This window comes from Dipodomys merriami, unplaced genomic scaffold (assembly GCF_024711535.1).
Source record: "Dipodomys merriami isolate MVZ:Mamm:240054 unplaced genomic scaffold, mDipMer1.0.p SCAF_15, whole genome shotgun sequence".
NCBI classification, from domain to species: Eukaryota; Metazoa; Chordata; class Mammalia; order Rodentia; family Heteromyidae; genus Dipodomys; species Dipodomys merriami.
The window spans coordinates 18,497,248-18,515,977 of NW_027202826.1; the positions used below are offsets into that span (position 1 = coordinate 18,497,248).

Genomic DNA, 18,730 nt, shown 5'->3' on the forward strand with positions numbered 1-18,730 from the left:
AAAGAGAGTCCCATCTGCTTGAAAATGGTTACAGATCTGATATATAACTCAGGATACCCTAGGAAGGACTTTACGCCATAAACCCTAAAAAAAAAATTCTGAAACTTAAAAAAAATCAAACTAGAGATGAGTGTGTTTGATTCTGCACCATTATGAATTAGACAGGAATAAATATATAATAAACTCCAGTTGTGATATGAGACACTGGTTGTTAATAGCTTATAAATGATACTTTGAACATTCAGTTCTGTTCTGAGACACAGCATATACAAAAGAGTCCAACTGCCAGAATTCTCCTCTGGACTGTGTCCACACATGTCATAGACAGACATGGTTTCTTTCCAGAGGACCAAAGTCTGTAGCTGTGATTAGATTCAAATGCAAGGCACCATTCAACAAATGTTACATGTTTTGTTAATGATTTTATGCACCTGTGAGGTCTACTTAGGACCTAGAATTTAAAGAATATATAAGCAGTCTCTTGAAAAAATCTTATTCATGTATATATCTCCTTAGAAATTATGTAAAAACCTAAACATAGTTTATGGATTCAATTTTTATAAGCAGTTTTATCAAACAAACTCACACAATTTTTCCCCTCAACAGTACAGATAAAATACAGGGCACCTTTTTTCTTTCAAGTATTTGGGTAAAATAACATACCCTGAGAATTTAGGGTGCAAACCTACACCTTGTAAACTGTAGAATGAAACTCCTCAAGCACCACATAGGAAAATGTATACCATGATAGTTTTAAATACAAAGACTATTATTGAATGTTGGCTTCCCATATACATCAACATATGTATCGTGAGATCATAGTCAATCTATAGGAATCAATACTGTCCTGCAGTTCAAAGCATTATTTCAGGTCATATGAGCAGTCCAATAGGTAGCAGACACAGACTTTTATTTCTACAAAGGAGGAAGACAATAAAATGCATTCAACCTTTTAGAGAAGCAAGGATGATAAAATCAAATCTGAAATTAAGAAAAAGTAGCTTTATCTCTCTAGCCATAACCTAGTGATATCGAAATAAAATTGAAATGCATGATAATATTTGAGATTTATCATAAAGTTGTCCAAATGGACTTTGTGTTAGATTATTTATTCAATGATAGACATACAGTGAGCTTATATACGAAGTTATTTTAATCCTAGGATTTGTTTAATCCTGAGAACGAATTTTAGTGATTGTTCTCAAAAAGCCTTGCAAACTGAAAATTCAATTTGAAAACAACTCATGCTGTTTACAAATATATTCATTTTTCCAGAAACAAATCAAAGGTGGCCTTGTTCAATATGCCCTTTTTACCAAGAGAGAAAAAAAGAAAATGGGTCACAATCTCTCTACATTTTTTTTGTGGTTCACCTGGAAAGCTAAGCTACATGTATAACACTGGGAAGAAATTGCAAAAGCCAGACTCCACAATTCTGATTAGAGTCAAGATTAGAGATCTATTTGGGAAATACATAGCTAATGACTATATGAACATAAAGCATAAAAGAGTAGTTCAGTAGTGAAAGACATTGGTTAGGGTAATAAATTGGGGCTCATAAGCTATCTGGTAATAGTTCTAAGGGTTGGAAGACTTCATAGATCCTTACTTTATTTTGGTTGAGAAAGGAAGGGTATAGAAGTAGAGCTGTGGTTCAAGTGGTAGAGCACTAGCCTTGAGCAAAAAAGCCCAGGGACAATGTCCAAGCCCTGATCTCAAGCTTCAGATCCAGCAGCACATACACACACACAAAATTAGCAGAATGTTTTAGATTTATATAGAGAAGGAAATGGAAGGAGATTCCTTAAAGTCTGAGAGAATGTTCAAGCTTTTACAGGGACATTGCTTTACACTGAATGTATGACTACTATGAAATGACTATTTCACTGTAATACTTGCTGAGTGTCTCCTGACACAGTTTTAGCTATGGCAAGTTGAATATGTATCTGATCTGTCAACCCTTCCAGACTCACTGTGAACACACACTCCAACAGCCTTCCCAGTGGGTTACTATCCAGACTGCCTGGAATATGAATGCAAGTACATACATCTCTTCAAACCCACCTCAGGAGAAAACACTGCTGTTCAAGGTTATGGCTCTGGGGATGATTAGGGATAGATGAAACAGAGTTCATCTTCTTCCGGTGACAGAGAGCTCCTCGGACTCTAAACAATGTTTGTGAGCAGGAAGAAACAGCTGTAAGGGATCACTGAAGAAGCAAATGCTGCCTGTTCCTAGCAGAAGTTGATTGCTTCAAGAGAAGTGGATATTGTATACCCCTCAGAGACTTAGAACTCATGTTAAATGCACCCACTCTATTTCCAGCTCTTCTGTTTTAAGGCAACAAAGTGTCATGGCATTGCAAAAATGGCAAACAAAACTACTAAAACAAAAGACATAAACACTTTTTTTTCCACAATCCCATTTGATATTATGCCAGACCCAATAAAAGAACCTAGAGAACCCAACCCAAAGAATGATGAGGTTTAGCTTATCTAGAACTCAAAATGCAGACACATCTATTGAAAACCTAAATACACACTACTGCTCTGCTAGCTACCTTGGATAGAATATGAGAACCTATAAAGTAATGTGTCATCCAAATTATTGATTTGTTGACTTGATATACACAACACCAATCCCATTCTATTGTATGTTTTGAATGAACCATGCCGAGCTTGATGGATTGTTTGCCTGGTCACAAGTGCTGGAGGGTAGGAGGTGAATAGAAAACATATATCCTGTATTAAGTATAAACAATTGTTTTGTTTTTCAAGGGGTGTGGGGGGGAAATGCAACCATTCAATCATCTTAGTAAAGCTGAAATAACAAAACTGCCTTGAAAGAGTTGTTCAGGAAAATATAGAAACTTGCACACGTGGCTTATAAGAAGCAAAACTGAATAGGAACACATGTGGAAAGGCTTTTCAGATGAACTTTTAGCACTAGAATACAACTTTCAGATTGAAGAAGTACAGTCCATATTTCTGTCTTGCTCCTGCAAAAGAAAAAGAAGGAAAAAATAGTCAAAGTAAAGGTTGTTAGTTTTGAAGGCACATTCATTTTTTAGAGAAGCAAAAGAAAAATTAACAAAAAACATATACTATTTAGCTAGCTGGCTAATTCATTAAGACTAATTTGAAGTTCATAATTTAAAATGTCTTCTGTGAATGTGTTTGTGAACCTACAAGAGATTTTATGGGCTGCAGGAAATTATTCAGAAGTGGTTTAAATATTGAAATTATTGAAAGCAAGGGAAAACAATATATGTGCTCCTAAAGTTGGCATGCAGAACTCATATTTGTTTACTTTTTTGTGTTGTAGGTATTTTTAATGTTTTCTTAATTTTATTTTTCTCTGTAAGTACTCATGAAAAGGAGTTGCTATTCCACAAAGTAGTATATGAATTCAATTAATCTAAATCATGCCATTTCATCATTTTTCCCCATCCCTCCTAACCTCACTCCTTCCTTCAATTTTTAAAATTTTGTAGACTATGCATCGGTTTGTTTTTTTTGAGGTGGGGATGTCAGTCATGGGGCTTGAACTCTGAGCCTGTGCACTGTCTCTGAGCTCAGCTCAAGGCTAGTGCTCTATCACTTGAACCACACGCCACTTCCAGCTTTTTCTGCTTATGTGGTGTTAAGGAATCGAACCCAGGGCCTCATGTATGAAAGGCAAGCACTCAACCACTGAACTACCTTCCCAGCACTGCATTGGTTTTTTATAATGGCATTTCCTTCCTTCCTCTCTTCATTCATCTACTTTGCTCCCCCAAACTGATATTTCAACTAAATGACATTTGAAACCTACCATGGGTCAGTAAGCTAATTAGGTGAAGGAATAAACTCAACAGTAAAGATTCTTAGTAAAGATTCATTAAGTAGATTTTGTGGAATTTCACAATGTGTTTTCCTTTAAATGAGATACATTGCTTAGAATCTATAACTTCATAAATTCATTCTAAGACAAAACTGACGTAATCAAAAATGTATTGAAAATTAGCCCTTTCTTTTATTGCCATGTTTTAGTATATCTTCTAGAATTTTCCCTAGGGAATGTTTGTTAACGCTAGCAAGTTGATATTCGATCACAATATTATCAAGACAGAAATAGAGTGGACTACAGGTAATACATTCTAGAGATTAAGAAGACTTCATGGTGTGAAAAAAATAACCTCCTAGCAGTATTAAATAACAGCTGTCTAACCAGTTAGATGCAATCAGAGAAGCAAGGCAACGGATATTTCAATCCTGACATCCAGAAAAAGAACTGTACAAACACACATCTCAGAAAAACAAAGTCTAGAAGAATAACAATAGCCTGAGAGCTGAAATGAACGTACTTCATTTATCTCGTATTTGAGAGATTGTCTTCAGGATGAAAGAAACCAATGCTTATTTGGAGCATGCAACACCCTGGCTCAGCAGCTCTTGCAGCTGGCTGCTCTTTCACTTGCTTAACTTCTCTTTCCATCTTAGGATACGAAGGATGGCAGAAGGGAAAGAAAATATAATTATGAGGGAGAAGAAACGATGAGGCTGAGAAAAACTAATGTCTACATGAGTCAGAGATTTGATGATAACTCTAGCTGGGTCCTATCACAAGGCAAAGCTAGCAAAGACATCCAAACAAACAGAATAAAAACACACCAGAGAGAGAGAGAGAGAGAGAGAGAGAGAGAGAGAGAGAGAGAGAGAGAGAGAGAGAGAGACAGACAGACAGACAGACAGACAGACAGATAGACAGACAGACAGACAGGGCACCTACTGGATGGTGATCGCTATCTGAGCCAGGAAAGCCATATTTGTTTATACAATCAACTACACTCATATTTAGGAATCAACAGTGCAAACTTTCCCTCTTTGAATGTTTGTGAGGTATTGTTTCTGTGTCTATTAACGTCAAAGAATTTTGTTTGAAATCTTGAAAGTAATAAAAGTCCCTCCAATTCCTATTAAATATCAAATAATAACAATTGCCAGTAAAGCTTAGCAAGGCCTAGCGAACCCGCTCTGTGATATCATATATCATGAAGAAGTCAGTAGTGATGAAGGATGAGTACATCTGGTTTCCAGCGAGTGTGACTGGGTGACTTTTAGAACCAGGGCATTGACGGGGTTCAGCGGGCATGCTGGGTCAGAGTTTCCCTTGCTTCACACAGTCCTGTGTCCAGTCAGAGAGGAAAATCACTACCCGCACCTGGCAAGCGAGGTCAAGAGTTGTATAACATTCAGGAAAGCCATGAGAGATAGTAGCGTACCTTGACTCTTGGCCAATTGGCCTTCCCAGAGGACAGCCAACACCAAGGGGACTGTGGAGCCATGGGCACTGTCTCTAGTTTGAGGAAATGCAGAGCAATCCTGGGCGTGGACCCCTACCACTGTCCTGTGAATCTGAAAAAGTAGGGCTGATTGTCAACTCTGAGGGTGAGCCCTAAGATGCTGGAGGTACTTTTTGGTGTTCATGAGGTTCTAGTCTTTAAGTGAGACTGAACACTTACTGCAAGCCATGCACTGTGCTGTGCTTTTGTAATTGAATTTTCACAACTCTCCTGAACGGAATCCTCACTTCACAGGAAAGTGCAAATTCTTTTCCTAGGCTAGTGAGTCAGAGACTGAGTCAGGGCTGGCTGACTTCAAGGCACATGGACTAGCATGTCAGGAAAAGGCACACAGGCCCATCTCCTAAAAAGCTTCACCTCATTGGCCTCCAGGCACCTCCTACTCCCACCCCTGCATTCTAGTACTTCCTTTCCTCGCATGTTCATGGACTTACTGCATCACTAGGCCATGCCGGCTCTAGGAATTCTGAAACTGCCTCTAATTTCTCTTTGGGGCTCACAATGTTCTGACTAAAGGATGGCCCATTTTTTAATCAAAAGGAAAATTCATATAGAAGCATAGTATATACTGGACATTGTCCAATTCCGAGCCAGATTCTTTACAAATGTATTCCCTTCCCCTCCTTTCCTGCTTCTTCTCCCAAGTGTCACACATGCACACACACACACACTCACACACACACACACACACACACACACTCACACACACACAACCAGCAGGGACTAAGAAACTACACACACACACATACACACACTCACACACACACAACCAGCAGGGACTAAGAGACTATTTCCTCGTGGGTAGAACTTTTATTCTTCCTTGAATAAAACTAAAGTTAGGAAACTAGCAGCAGCCAATCCCACAAGACTTAAATATATCATAAAATTAGTTTTACTCCTTTATCAGGCTGATTGGCCAAGAGGCAATGTCTGAAAACTTTAGAGAAGTTAGACTGGCTACAAAAAAGGAGAGATAGAGGAGCAAGGGCAATTTACAGCAAGGAGAAAGGAAAACAGAGAGTAAGAGAAATGAACTGGAAGTACTTAAAGATCCTGGACCAAGAGTTCTAAGGACCTGGACTGCAACAACTGTTGATGAAGATGAGTTTTCTTCATTTGTCTAATAGTAATTAAAAGTAGTACTTACTTGTTTAAAGCATCCAATGGAATGGCATTGTGCCTTAGTATGCAATCAATAATACATATTATCTATACTTTTCATTTTGATTTATCTTAAGATAAAGAAGAAAGGATAAAGGCCATAGTATGGTGGAGAAAGGCACACCAGATAAGCTAGAAGGTAGAGTCAACCTCCTAATAAAAGGGGGAGGAAAGAAAGAAAAGGCCAAAACATAGGACATTAAAAATATAATAGCAGTACATATAAAAGTAAAGAGAGGAAGCCATCATCAAGTTAGAGGGGAAAATAGAAATAAACTATTGATTCTAGAGTGCAATTCTGGGTTGAACTGAAAATGAAATGTGCCTTTTCCTGAAATGAAATGGGTGGAAAAGTGGATTTTGCAGCCTGCAGCTTAGCTATCCCATCCCTGCCCGGCAGGCCAGAAAGAGAGGCCAGATTTCTGTCCCTCTGATGACCCATTATAACAGCTCATAGCTTCAAAAGGTGTCCAGATGAGGGAACAGCATGGCCTATTCCGCCCTGCCCCGTAACAGAAACCAACTATAAAAAGTGAGGAAAAGGAAAACACAAGGTATAACATGGAAGCTAGTCAAGTTGAAGGAAGAGAGATAATAAGAGACATAATGCAGATCCATCCATCAGAAAGCTAAAACTAATTTCTCAAACAATTAGTTTGAGGGAAAATCAGGAAGGGCCACTAATGGGACAGAAATAAGAAGGAAGACCCTTAAAGAAGAGTGGCCTTAGAATGAGAAGCAGAAAGAAACACACCGAACCCCTGGTTTGGAATATTCCGATTTGAGTCCCAGTTCTACCTGTAAAGGGACACTATAAAGAAGGATAACTTAACTTCTTTGAAACTCAATTTCTTCCTGCAAATTTAACACAAAGAGACTGGGTTTGACATCTAAAGACTTGTCTAAGGCCCCTCAGAACCCTAGAAAAAACAGCTTTCCCTGACTCCAGCTTTCTCCACCACTTCCATTGCTGACCTGTGGGGCTCTATCGACCAGGTAGAACTAACTCAAGAAATAAGAAGAAAAGAAAGATCAGGAATGTAGGCGCAACATTAAACAAAACAAACAAACAAAAAGCCAAGAAACACTCAAATACACAAAATGACTGCAGTTCTCTTCTGTGGGTTCCATTAACCTGCACAGTGCTGGTGGTGTTTCTTTTATTAGTGTTATATCTTTATTTATTCAGTATGCCCCTATGCTAGTGGAATTTTGTAGCATCGTAATTTAACATTTTAACCCAAAATACACCATCAAAGTAGGAGAGCAGGAGAAGGCATGAAAAGTAGATATGTCAAGGAAGGAAAAAACACAGCTACATACTACTTAGGACAGAAAATCAGAACAGAACCAGTCTCCACAGAAGGTCATCAAAGATCCAGAAGCAAAGGGACTTTCAAAGCCCAAACACACAAACATTAAAGGCCTAACCAGAACAAAAAGTGGAGAACTTTGTCAACTGATGGCCTGCAAATTAGTTGCCTGGATATCTGGCTTTGGGGCCACAGATGTTAGCGGTATTGCTAAACAATAATAAAACAGGTATTGCAAGTTATATGGTGTGTGTGTGTGTGTGTGTGTGTGTGTGTGTGTGTGTGTGTGTGTGTGTGTGTGTGTGTGTGTGTGTGTGTGTGCAGGTACCAAGGCTTGAACTCAGATCTCAGGTACTGCCTCTGAGATTTTCACTCAAGGATGTTTTCTACTACTTGATCCACACTCCACTTCTAGCTTTTTGTTGATTACCTGGGAATAAGTCACACAGACTTTCCTTCAGGGGCTTTGAATTATGACGCTCAGAACTCAACCTCCTGAGTAATAAGGAGTACAGCGTGAGCTACTGGTGTCCTGCAATATTACTCATTATCTTTGTCAGTGTCAAGGCAGAGTTAAGACTGGGAAAGGGCTGAATGTTAACTACAGAACCAAGTGAGAAAACTCTACTGCAACCAAAAAGCTAAAGGCAAATTCATAAGTCAGAAAGAACTAGCAGCAGCTGGTTAGACCCAAATATATACAAAAAGGAAAAAGAGAAAGCTCCCTGTTACAGTGTAGTGCTAAAAATAGATGACAAAATGCTTATTCTCTGAACAGGGAAGGAGTCTTAAAGGTTAGGTCAGCTCTCGCATACCAGTTTGCAGTTTTGTGTGTTGTGCAGTCTGCTTTCTCCTGCCAAAGACTCACCTTCTGATCTGTGGCACCCTAGAGGGTCACATGGGGACCACAGCCCCACTGCAGAGTCTGTGTGACTGGCAGAATAAAGGCATAAAATTCATATTCCTTGACTGACTGAGAATATTGGTGCATTTCCCTCAAATACACGTTACAAGTGTCCAGAAGGCAAATGGAAACAGATGGTCAACGTCTAAATGTCACTAGGGAATAGATCCCAGATGTCCTTGCTGGCAGGTCAGGGCTATCTTCTGCCAATTTTCCTTCACTCTGTGATTTGCTACCCAGGAGTCTCGCCTGGGAAGCATGGCATGGCCTGAGAGTCGAGAGCAGGCTCCATGGCCGTGCGCCTCTCACGCTTCCAGAGCTAAACCAAACCACCTCTTGCTCCTTTGTGAAATGCTACGATTGGATCAAATAATTTAGGTGGCTTCTTAGCTGAAAGATGGACATAAAACTTTGTGCTGGGGTGGGGGGAAGGGGGGAAATCTCTGTTAACAGTCTGCTTTTCGAAGTAAATAGTGAACTAAAACCTCTTAAGATCTTTCACACCGCCATCCTATGAGCATGGGGTTGTGTTTTGAAAAACTTGAACAATGTATGAAAAATTGTTGCACACAGAAAAGCAACAATACACTTCATTTAAAAAAAATCTAGCTGACTTTTCTTTGAAAAACAGTATAGAACTTTCAGGACAATGTTCCAAAGGATAATAATTCATATCTGAGTTTCACCAACCATGATTTTTTGCCTATTTACAAAAAACAAATAAACAAAAAACCTAAATCTTACTTTTAGACAGGTCCGTTTAAATTAAGAAGCCATTATTTGCCTTTTTATCTAAAAATAGCCTTTGCTATTTACTAAAATCAAGGTCGTTCTTGAGAGGAAAAGTGTTCAGAACTTGCTGTTTCAACTTCAAATCAGCAAAATTCTGATTTATATCTGTGTCCAATGGAAACAATCTCGAACTTAATCTCTCCAGACTCAGCAGGACAAAGGCCAAAAGCAGCTGCTACAAAGACACAGGGTGTGTGTGTGTGTGTGTGTGTGCGCGCGCGCGCGTGCGCACACACATGCTCATTCGCACGCGATGGCTTGTGTTCCTCCCCTTGTCTTGCTGTTGTACCTCTACTGCTTCATAAATGCCCTGCAGAATTAACTGCTTCAAAATAGCCTTAAGTAAACACACCTCTGTCCAGCAGATTGAAACACATTTGCCTATAGGCCAGTCTTTTCCTTCTACAAAAACGAATTCTGAATCTCCTTCATGTACAAACTGAATGTTTTTCTTTATTTTCTTCATCAAACTAACAATGAGGTCTCCATCTCTGATTCCTTCCCTTTCTGTTTGTGGTCATTACACAATGCCTGGTACAGATGAGGCACCATTCAAATCGTCTAGGTCTGAAGGGCAATGATAACAAGTCCTGTGCTTTTACCAGAATTCCTAGAGATCCCAAGGAATGTTGAACAGTGTCTAGTGTCTTATAGGCTCATATATGTGATAATGCTGAATGACAGCTCCGTAATCTGGAGAAGGTTTTATGGTTTGCGACACACTAGTCTAGCATTTGACATTCCAATACATGTTGAGAGACAGATATTATTGTCCCCATTCAAGATGACACAGACATGCTAGAGAATTTGCCATGCTCAAGATCACACAGCTGATGAAAAGCTCTGTGACTCAAATCTAATGATCTTAGTTCCTTAATTCAAAGTTTTTTTTGATGGAACCAAGGAAGAACATTCCTCTTTTACTTTTCAGTATGTGAAGAAATGTAACAATGGTCTGTTTCTATTATAAAAACATAAATAAGCCAGGCACTGATGGCTCACACCTGTAATCCTAGCTACTCAGGAGGCTAAGATCTGAGGATCGTGGTTCAAAGCCAGCCCAGGAAGAAAAGTCCCCATGAGACTTTTATCTCCAATTAACCACTCAAAAACCAAAAGTGAAGCTGTGGCTCAACATGGTAGAGCACTAGCCTTGAGTACAAAAGCTCAGGGACAATGCTCAGGCCCTGAGTTCAATCCCTACAACAGACTAAACAAAAAGTTTTTCCTTATCTCCACCTCCCTTTTTTTCATGCAGTGTAATTTTTACCAAAGAGTGAAGGTACAAATGCATACGTAATCTTAACCTTTTCCACTCTGAAGACTGCCCAGGCACAGGGGACAAGTTTGTGCCACAACTCTGACACCTTTGTGCTGCTCTGAGGTTTCTTGTTTATTTGTTTGTTTGTCGGTCATGGGGCTTGAACTCTGGGCCTGGGAGCTGTCCCTGCGCTCTTCAGCTCAAAGTGAGCACTCTACCACTTGAGCCACAGCACCACTTCCGGTTTTCTAGTGGTTTATTGGAGATAAGAGTCTCATAGACTTTCCTGTCCAAGTTGGTTTTGAACCATGATCCTCAGAATACAGCCTCCTGAGTAGCTAGGATTATAAGCATGAGCCACCAGCGCCCGGCTCTTAGGCGTTTTTGACCTGCCTCCTGTTTGGGACCTTTAGTGTCATGGTTTAGACCAGCCGACCTCGTTCTTTCTATCAAGTTCCATGAGTGTGTTTCCAGCAAGGATGCCTGTCTATGAGTCTATGTCTACGTCTGTTTCTATGCCTGGATTAACCTAGGTGTCAGGAGTCTATTTCCTCTGTTTTCCTTTGTGGTAAACACGGAAGCTGATTCTTTGCTGAAAGGAGAGGAGGAACACATGGAAATGCACTTTGTGAGGATGATGAGAGTTCAGTCTGAAACAATCAGACCAAACACTGCAACTCCATCCAGGGAGCAACTCCAGAATCTCACCCTCCCATGCAGTCTCTGGAGGCCAAACTGTGTGAATGTGAGAGACAGTGGGTGAGGGAGGGAGGGAGGAGGAAAACAAAGAAGGAAAGGAAAGCAAGGAAGCAAGGAAGAAGGAAGGAAGGAAGGAAGGAAGGAAGGAAGGAAGGAGGGAGGGAGGAAAAGAGGGAGGGAGGTAGGAGGGAGGGAGGGAGGGTAGGAGGGAAGGAGAGAGGAAAGAGAGGGAGGGAGAGAGAATGTATATGTGTGTGTACATATCTGAGTATGCATGAGAGAGAGGGGGGAAGGAAAGAAGGAAGGAAGGGAAAGAGAGAAAGAATGTGTGTGTGTGTGTGTGTGTGTGTGTGTGTGTGTGTGTGTGTGTGTGTGTGTGTGTGTGTGTGTGTGTGTAAAATTTACATTGAAGACCTTAGACTGGTGCTAAGGAAATGCACATTTTGAGTATTCAAATGTCACAATAAAACTTATTATTTTGCACGGTAGATATACACTGATACAAAATGAGAGAAAAATTGTTCTGCTCATTTAAAAGCTAAAAAATAAGAACCTTAAAAAATACAGTTCTTTGCAGAGGGAATTTCAAGAGGAAGGCATGAAGGGAGAAAGAAAAGGAGTATTTCTGTTGATTTAAGAAACCTCCCTTAACAAGTATACACCGATCTTTGATTCCTGGTGATGGACGATGTAGGTGCCCGTGTCAGCAAGGCAGTCAGGTACAAAGAGGGGCCACAAAAAAAAGGCAGCTCTTTTGTCTCTTTCTCCTGACTGCCATCCTCTTTCCTGAAGGCTGAAAAGCCGGATAAAAGAAGACTCCCGATCCCGTGGGATTCTCTGCTGGGAGAGGGAAGTCTGGCAATTTGCAAAGGTCAGATGGAAAGCCTGTAGGGAGTGAGGAGCGGGGAGGGGAGGAAAGCAGAGGAAAGAAAATGTGCTCCTTCTCAAATCCTGTTCCAGGAACATGCCTGCTTCCAGAGGCACCCCCTTTCTGCCGTAAAGCTCTCCCACTTCCAACCCCCAACAGCCCTTCTCTCACACTCTTAATCTGATTAGCCACATGCAGTTCACTCACCAGTGGCGGCTGCTTCGTTCTGCTTTCGGGTGACTGCTCGGGGTCATCTGTGCTCTACCACAAAACTCATGGTGGTGCCATCGAAGGAAGGGGGCGCGATGATCCGTGGCCCCAGGGGCTGCGAAGTGATGCTGATGACAGGTTTGCCATGCAGCTGGGCAAAGCCCTTGGCCCCCACGAGCTGGGCTGTAGCTGCTGGGGTTGAGGAGGAAGAGGAGGCCGGAGACTGACCAGAGGCCATGAAATAGGGGGCCTCGGAGAACGTCGCAGCTGCCTCTTTGTTGGGGTGCTCCGTGGCCATGGAGAGCTCCCCGCTCCCCGGAGTGTGAGCAATCGGAGTGGGCTGCATGGCGTTGGTGGGCAGCACCGTGGGCAGAAAGCCAGGGTAGATCATATAGGTGGGTCCGTAGGCCCCAGGACTCAGGGCCAGAGGGGGCACGGGGAGGGACATGGGGGCCACAGCCTGCTGCTGTGATGTCATGGGGACATCCACATACTGGCCCGTCTCAGGGTCGAACAACCTCCGGGTCATGGGCTGAATGGGGGTGTCCACCAGATAGTACTGGCCAGTGGTGACATCCAGCAGCATCTTACGCTGAGTCTGTGGCGGCTGTGGCTGCTGGAAGGGGTCGGTGGGGACTGCAGCGGGGCCTGTAGGTGCTGGGGCAGGCATGCCGGGTGGAGAGAAGCAGAGGACCTGTGGCTGGGCCCCCTGGAGCGTAAAGGGGAGCTGCTGCTGGTGGTAGATAGCAGTAGGGGGATGCTCGGGGCTTTGGGGCCCTGTGGGAGCAGCTACTGCCTCCCGGGAGGTGTCAGGTTTGGTACGCCAAGCTGGCCTGCTGGTTCCACTGACCTGAGACCCTTTGGGGGTGTTGGGGACCTGACTGCGGGCACTCAGGGGGGGTAAGCTGCACAGAGTGGCAGCCGAGGAGATGGGGGGCCCTTCTCTTGCAACCCCAGGCCTGCCCTGCAGGTCTCCCACAGCAGAGCTTCCTTTAAGAGGGATGGTAAGGTAATTCTCACAGTCACTGTTGCTCTTCTCCAAACCGAGGCCACTTTTCCTGGGGGTGGCCTCATCGGGGGGTGCCCTGGTGGCAGGAGAAATCTTTAGGGAGCGCAGTCCCTGCGATTTGATGCCCTTAGCAGCTGGAGGGCTCTCCGGAGAAAGCCCCTGTGGGAACTTGCCTGCCACACCCCCAGTCTTCTGGGTGCTGCTGGCACTGACCGTGAACACGTTCCTGTTGCCAGGGAGGGGTGGCAGTGGCTGGAAGGGTGGGGCTCTGTCTGAGTCCTTGTGGACTGGGGGAATATAGAGGGATCGAGGTCTTTCCCTGGCCATGTTCTCGAAGGCAGCTGCCCGGGCAGACACGCTCTCGGTGCTGGGGTTGGAGTTCCTCCTCTGGAGATGTTCTAGGGGGGCTGCTCGCAGAACCACACCTCCTTTGCTGCCCGGGGGCCGTTCTTCCACATCAGCCAAGCGTTTGGCCAGCTTCTCCGGGTCTCCCTCGGACCCTGCACCCCCTTCTCTCTCCTCACTGGCAATGAGCGACAGGACGTGGCTGTCTACCATCACAGGCAAAGGGTCACTTTTGCGTTTCCACTCATTCCTGTTGAAGCTGTACAGCTCCTCCATGGACCTCACGGCAGCAGTCAGCTTTTCCAGAGCATTCCGGGCAGGCTTTGGGGTTTTCCCTTCCTCCTTGACATCCTCATCCTTAGGTTTTTCCGGGGTCTTCTGAGCAGAAGCCTTGGAGACAATCTTGAGCACAGGCAGGTATGAGCCCTGCTCGGGTTTATTGGGGGCGATCGTGGCCACGGGCAATCTTCCAGATGCCCTGTGAACCAACACTGTCCCTTCAGGGGAAGAGGAATTCAGAACCCTGCTGCCACCACCCCCTTTGCCCACGTTTTCCCTGGACTCCCGATCCATGCTGTCTTCTCTTTGGTTCACCACTGCCTGGCATGTAATCACCATAGGGGATAAAGATCTGGACCCGCTGGCTGAAGTAGCCAGTTGCCTGGGTTTAGGTCCCATTAGCCCCTGCTCTGGGGTCACGCTGCCCTTGTCACTGCTGTCCCCTGACCCTTTGATTAGTTTCCTGACATCTCTCACCTGGTGGAGTGGACCTTGAGGCTTAGATTTCTCTCTGACATCTCTCACCTGGAACTGGGGCACTTTCTCCAGACTGTCTCCGCGGAAGTGTTTCTGCTGTGCTCTGCTGTTGTCCTCAATGGTCTTAAAGAGATTAGAGGCGGTGCCAGCAGCCAGTTTGGGTGTGAGCAGTTTGGCAATGTTGAAGTCGGAGCTGGGCTGTTGTACACTTCCCAGACGGATCTTGATTTCGGGAGCCTTGGGCCTGATCACCGCCGTGGAGGTGGCCTGGGCCGCAGAATACTTGGTGGCTTGCTTTCCTGGCTGATTGTCTTTGGGAATCTGCTGGATGTTGGGGACAAACAGGCGAGACATGATGGTGGCCTTGCTGGCAGAGATCTCCCCGAGATCAGCCTTCCAGTCCCCCCCTTTGAGGAGCTTCAGCTTCCCGAGGGGTGCCTGCTCTTCCTGTTTTTCAGCCTCTTTCTCCTTCCAAGAGCGGAAAGCACTGTTTTGGCTACGAAGGAAGATGCCCTTCACGGTCTCCGATGCACTCTTTTTAATTTCACATACTTCTATGTGGCCGTCTGGGAGATTCCGGCCAGAAGCTGCATTGCTCTCCCGAGGAGTGCTGGCTTTGAAAATGGGGGATTTAGAGCCAGCCACAGAGCCGGCCACAGATCCGTCTCCTCCTGCATCAGACACGCTGACCACCGTGTACTCGGAGCCGGCTTCGGAGAGGCGGGAATTCTGCCTCTGCAGACCCCGGTCCCGCTGCTTCTCGGCCCCTGCAGGACCGTCGGGGTCCCGGGAGGCGGCCGATGGGGGGTGGTGGTGGGAGGTGTCTGTGACTTCTCCCCTCTCCATTTTGAACTCGTGTTCCCGCTGCATCTTCTTGGAAATGACATTTTTGAGCAGGCTGGATGCAAACTTGGACTTCTTCTGGGAACCATCGGCCCGGGAGGCAGGCTTGCTACTCTCGGAGGCCTCCGAGCTGTCATCCGTGCACACCGAGCCCGGACCCTTGGAGGGGCCTTTGGTGGCCTTGCAAGGTCCAGTCGCCGAGCTGGCTTTGCTGTCGCTGCGTAAATTCAGGGGCTCCAGGAGGGTGACAACACGGGAGCCCGTCTGGATCTGTTTCTGGAAACACAAGGGTGTCTCCACATGTTTGATTTCCCCTTCGACTTTGCTGACCACGAACTCCAAGGCCTTGGTCTGGGACTTCTTGGACTGGATGTACAGCTGATCTGCCGTGGCCCTGGCCTGGCCACCCTTCCTCAGGCCTGCGGCCACCGAGGCCGCGCTGCTCCGCAGGAGGCTCTGCTCCACCCTAGCTCCCACACCTCCACATTTTAAGTCCAGGAAGGTGGACCAGCGTCCAAAGCCCACTTCGGAGAGGGTGGTGGAGGACTCTCGAGAGCTGATGTTTAGGGCTTCGAAGTAGGGATACGCGAGGCTCCGGAAAGCCCTGGAGGTCAGGTTCCGCACCTCTTTGTCTGCATCGTCCAGCTCGCTCACCGCACTGGAGGCCCCGCTGGAGTAGTCCACCAGCTCCTTTGCCCGGATGGCCCCGCACCTGGTTTGCAGGCGTGCAGGGACAGCAATGAATTTCTTTGCATGGTCCTGAGCCACGGCTGCAGCCGAGGTGTGCTTCAGAGAACTTGAATTGGGTTCAGCAGCTGCAGAGACGCGGAGGCTCATGTCGCCTTCATGCTTGGCAGCGTAGAGAATGTGTTGCTTTGCATGCACGTTGCTAGGCTCATTTATAGTCCGGGAAGTTGGTTTGATTGATAGGAGGATCTGGCTTGCTGCACTCCCACAGCTCCTAGTGGTGGTGGCAGCAGTGGCTGCCGTGGTGGTGGTGGTAGCGGTGGTGGTGGTGGTGACGACGGTGGCGGTGGTGGCGGCTGCCACTGATCCTATCTCTCGGAGCTCCAGCAAGGGCTCTGGCAGAGTAGCAGAGCCAGGCCCCGTGAGTGGGGGAGTGGGGTCACTGTCAGAGGAGCCACCGCCCACCTCCGTGCTGCCGGTGTCGCGGTCACTGCTGCCTGCGTTGGGACGAGCCAGGTCACTGCTAGTTAGGCTGGGTGTCCGGGTGATAGTGGGGCTTGGACTGGTGCTAAGGTAGCAGCTGTTGTCATCGTCCTCTTCCGTGGGGGTGGTGACATCTCCTGGGGTCTCGTCACTGCCAACAAAGGAAGCATAGTCCACGAACGAGTAGATCACGTTGTCATCCTCGAAGTCCCACCGGGAGGCCAGCCCCACGTCGAAATCCATGTCCTGCTCCACCTCACTCAGCTGGATCTCATGCGTGGTGATGTAGTGCGCCTCTTCATTCTTCGGGGGGACCCGGTGGCCCTGAGATTTGACAATCATGGCCCTGCCCGCTGTTTCATCTCCTCTCCCTTCTCTCTCTCCTTCTGCTCCTGTCCCTCCTTCTTCTCCCCTGGGCAGGCAGCTGGCTTCGGGCTCACTCTCAAAGCCTAAGGATGACGATGAGGTGGCCAGAGTCTCGGAGGATGGGGTGGAATCATCCATTTTGGGAACACCTTCATTCTCTGCTTTGCCCACCGGGGAGGAGGAGGAAGAGGAGCCGATGGTGGCCTCCTTGGGGAGGGAGAGCCGGGAGCTGTCGCCTCCAGAGGAGGCAGAGTGCTTCAGAGCACCACAGTCTCCCTCCCCACGACTGGCCTCATCCCGGGTGTTTTTCTTCGGGCTCTTCTGATCCCCTAGACGGGACTCCAGTGTGAGTTTCTTGGCTGGGGGGCTCTCCCTCCTGACGGCCTCCGAAGCAGACATCTGCACGTATTTCGCTTCAGGCTGGGTGGAGGCTAAAGGCTTGGGGCTGGGCTGCAGCTGCTGCGGGCACTCCTGGCTTTCCTGAGCCCGGCTCTCCCCGTCCTCCACTTCCACCAGCGCGGCCTGCGAGGTCCGATCAGGAGTGGTGACTTCCATCCTGAGCCTTTGTCCCGGTTTCAGAGACAGCAAGAGGCGATGGTGAGTGCTGGAGCTGGCCTGGGTCCCTCTCGGGTCCTGGAGGGGCCACCGAGCTGCCCGAAGGAAGATCCCACGTGCCTGGGCTGGCCCCAAGGCTCTAGGTACCAAGTCTCTCAGTACTGACACCACTTTCAGGTACTTCAGCCCCAGTGGCGGGGTCGTGGCAAGCCTGAGGGGGCTGGCAGGGGAGGGGGCAGCAGAGGTGGTCGGTGGCTGGGGGGCTGCTGCTCTGGCCGGGACTGTGGCCAGTGCGGAGAAGCTGAGCTGTCCTGTCCAGTTGTTCGCCTGGCGCCGCCGGTAGCTGAGCTTCTGAATGCCATGGACCACATAGGAAGAAGCATCTGTTGGTCGACCCCGAGTCTCCCCGAAATGAAAGGAAAGCATGTGCTATTTCTTGTGAAGCCTTGTCCCTTTTCTGGATGGGGCAAGAGAGGGTCACGTCATTCCGGAAATATTTTTAGTGTTCCTTTGCTGGTCGTATTGAAATCACAGGGTAGAAGCTCTAGAGAGAAGAGGTTGGGGGTGGCGGGGGCAGGTGGGCTCTAATTCAACTCAACCAAATGTTCCATGTAATCTGTTACAGAGTCGTCTAGCAAGTGGATTCCTTAACTCCCTGTTATTCTTCTTTCCCAAGTCTGGGATTAAATGGGTATTTTTGGCACCCCTTGTTCTTAAACCAAACTCAATTTTTGCACTGTACTTCCAACACAATTAAAGAGACTCCAGAAATACTGCAGAATCTCCCTTGTACATATGGCAGCTTTATATTTGCCTCACAATTCTGGTCATCAAAGTTTTTGTAAGAAAAAAAAAAGAATGTTTCATCCTTCTTTCCCCAGAGTAAGACCTTGTGAAACGTAATCTGTGTGTCTCAAAATAGGGAGACTCCCTTCTGGGGTCCTTATGGTGTAAACTCAAAGCATAAAAGGGCGATTTTCAAAGACCTAAAATAGTTAACTTTCAAAATAAATGTGCAATCATAATCGCTAAGAAAAGGGGAGGACTTCAGGCCAACATTGACACGACTTCAAATCCTGACAATATCTTACCAGTTTCCAGAAAAAAAAATCCCTAACTATAAAAACCCACAG

General features: G+C 46.1%; 1 protein-coding gene across 1 annotated transcript; it reads right to left on the reverse strand.

Moving 5' to 3' along the window:
* Positions 1-1,819: 1,819 nt before the first annotated feature.
* Positions 1,820-18,023, reverse strand: CUNH4orf54 (chromosome unknown C4orf54 homolog). Its single transcript, XM_070022033.1, has 2 exons — positions 12,551-18,023; positions 1,820-2,999 (listed from the first exon to the last, which is right to left on the reverse strand). Exon 1 carries the CDS (start codon positions 18,021-18,023, stop codon positions 12,594-12,596), a length of 5,430 nt encoding a protein of 1,809 aa, XP_069878134.1. The 3' UTR covers positions 1,820-2,999; positions 12,551-12,593.
* Between the last annotated feature and the right edge of the window lie 707 nt (positions 18,024-18,730).

Bases quoted from the DNA above. Each gene is read 5' to 3' on its own strand.
- CUNH4orf54 (XM_070022033.1), bottom strand. From the start codon at position 18,023: ATGCTTTCCTTTCATTTCGGGGAGACTCGGGGTCGACCAACAGATGCT.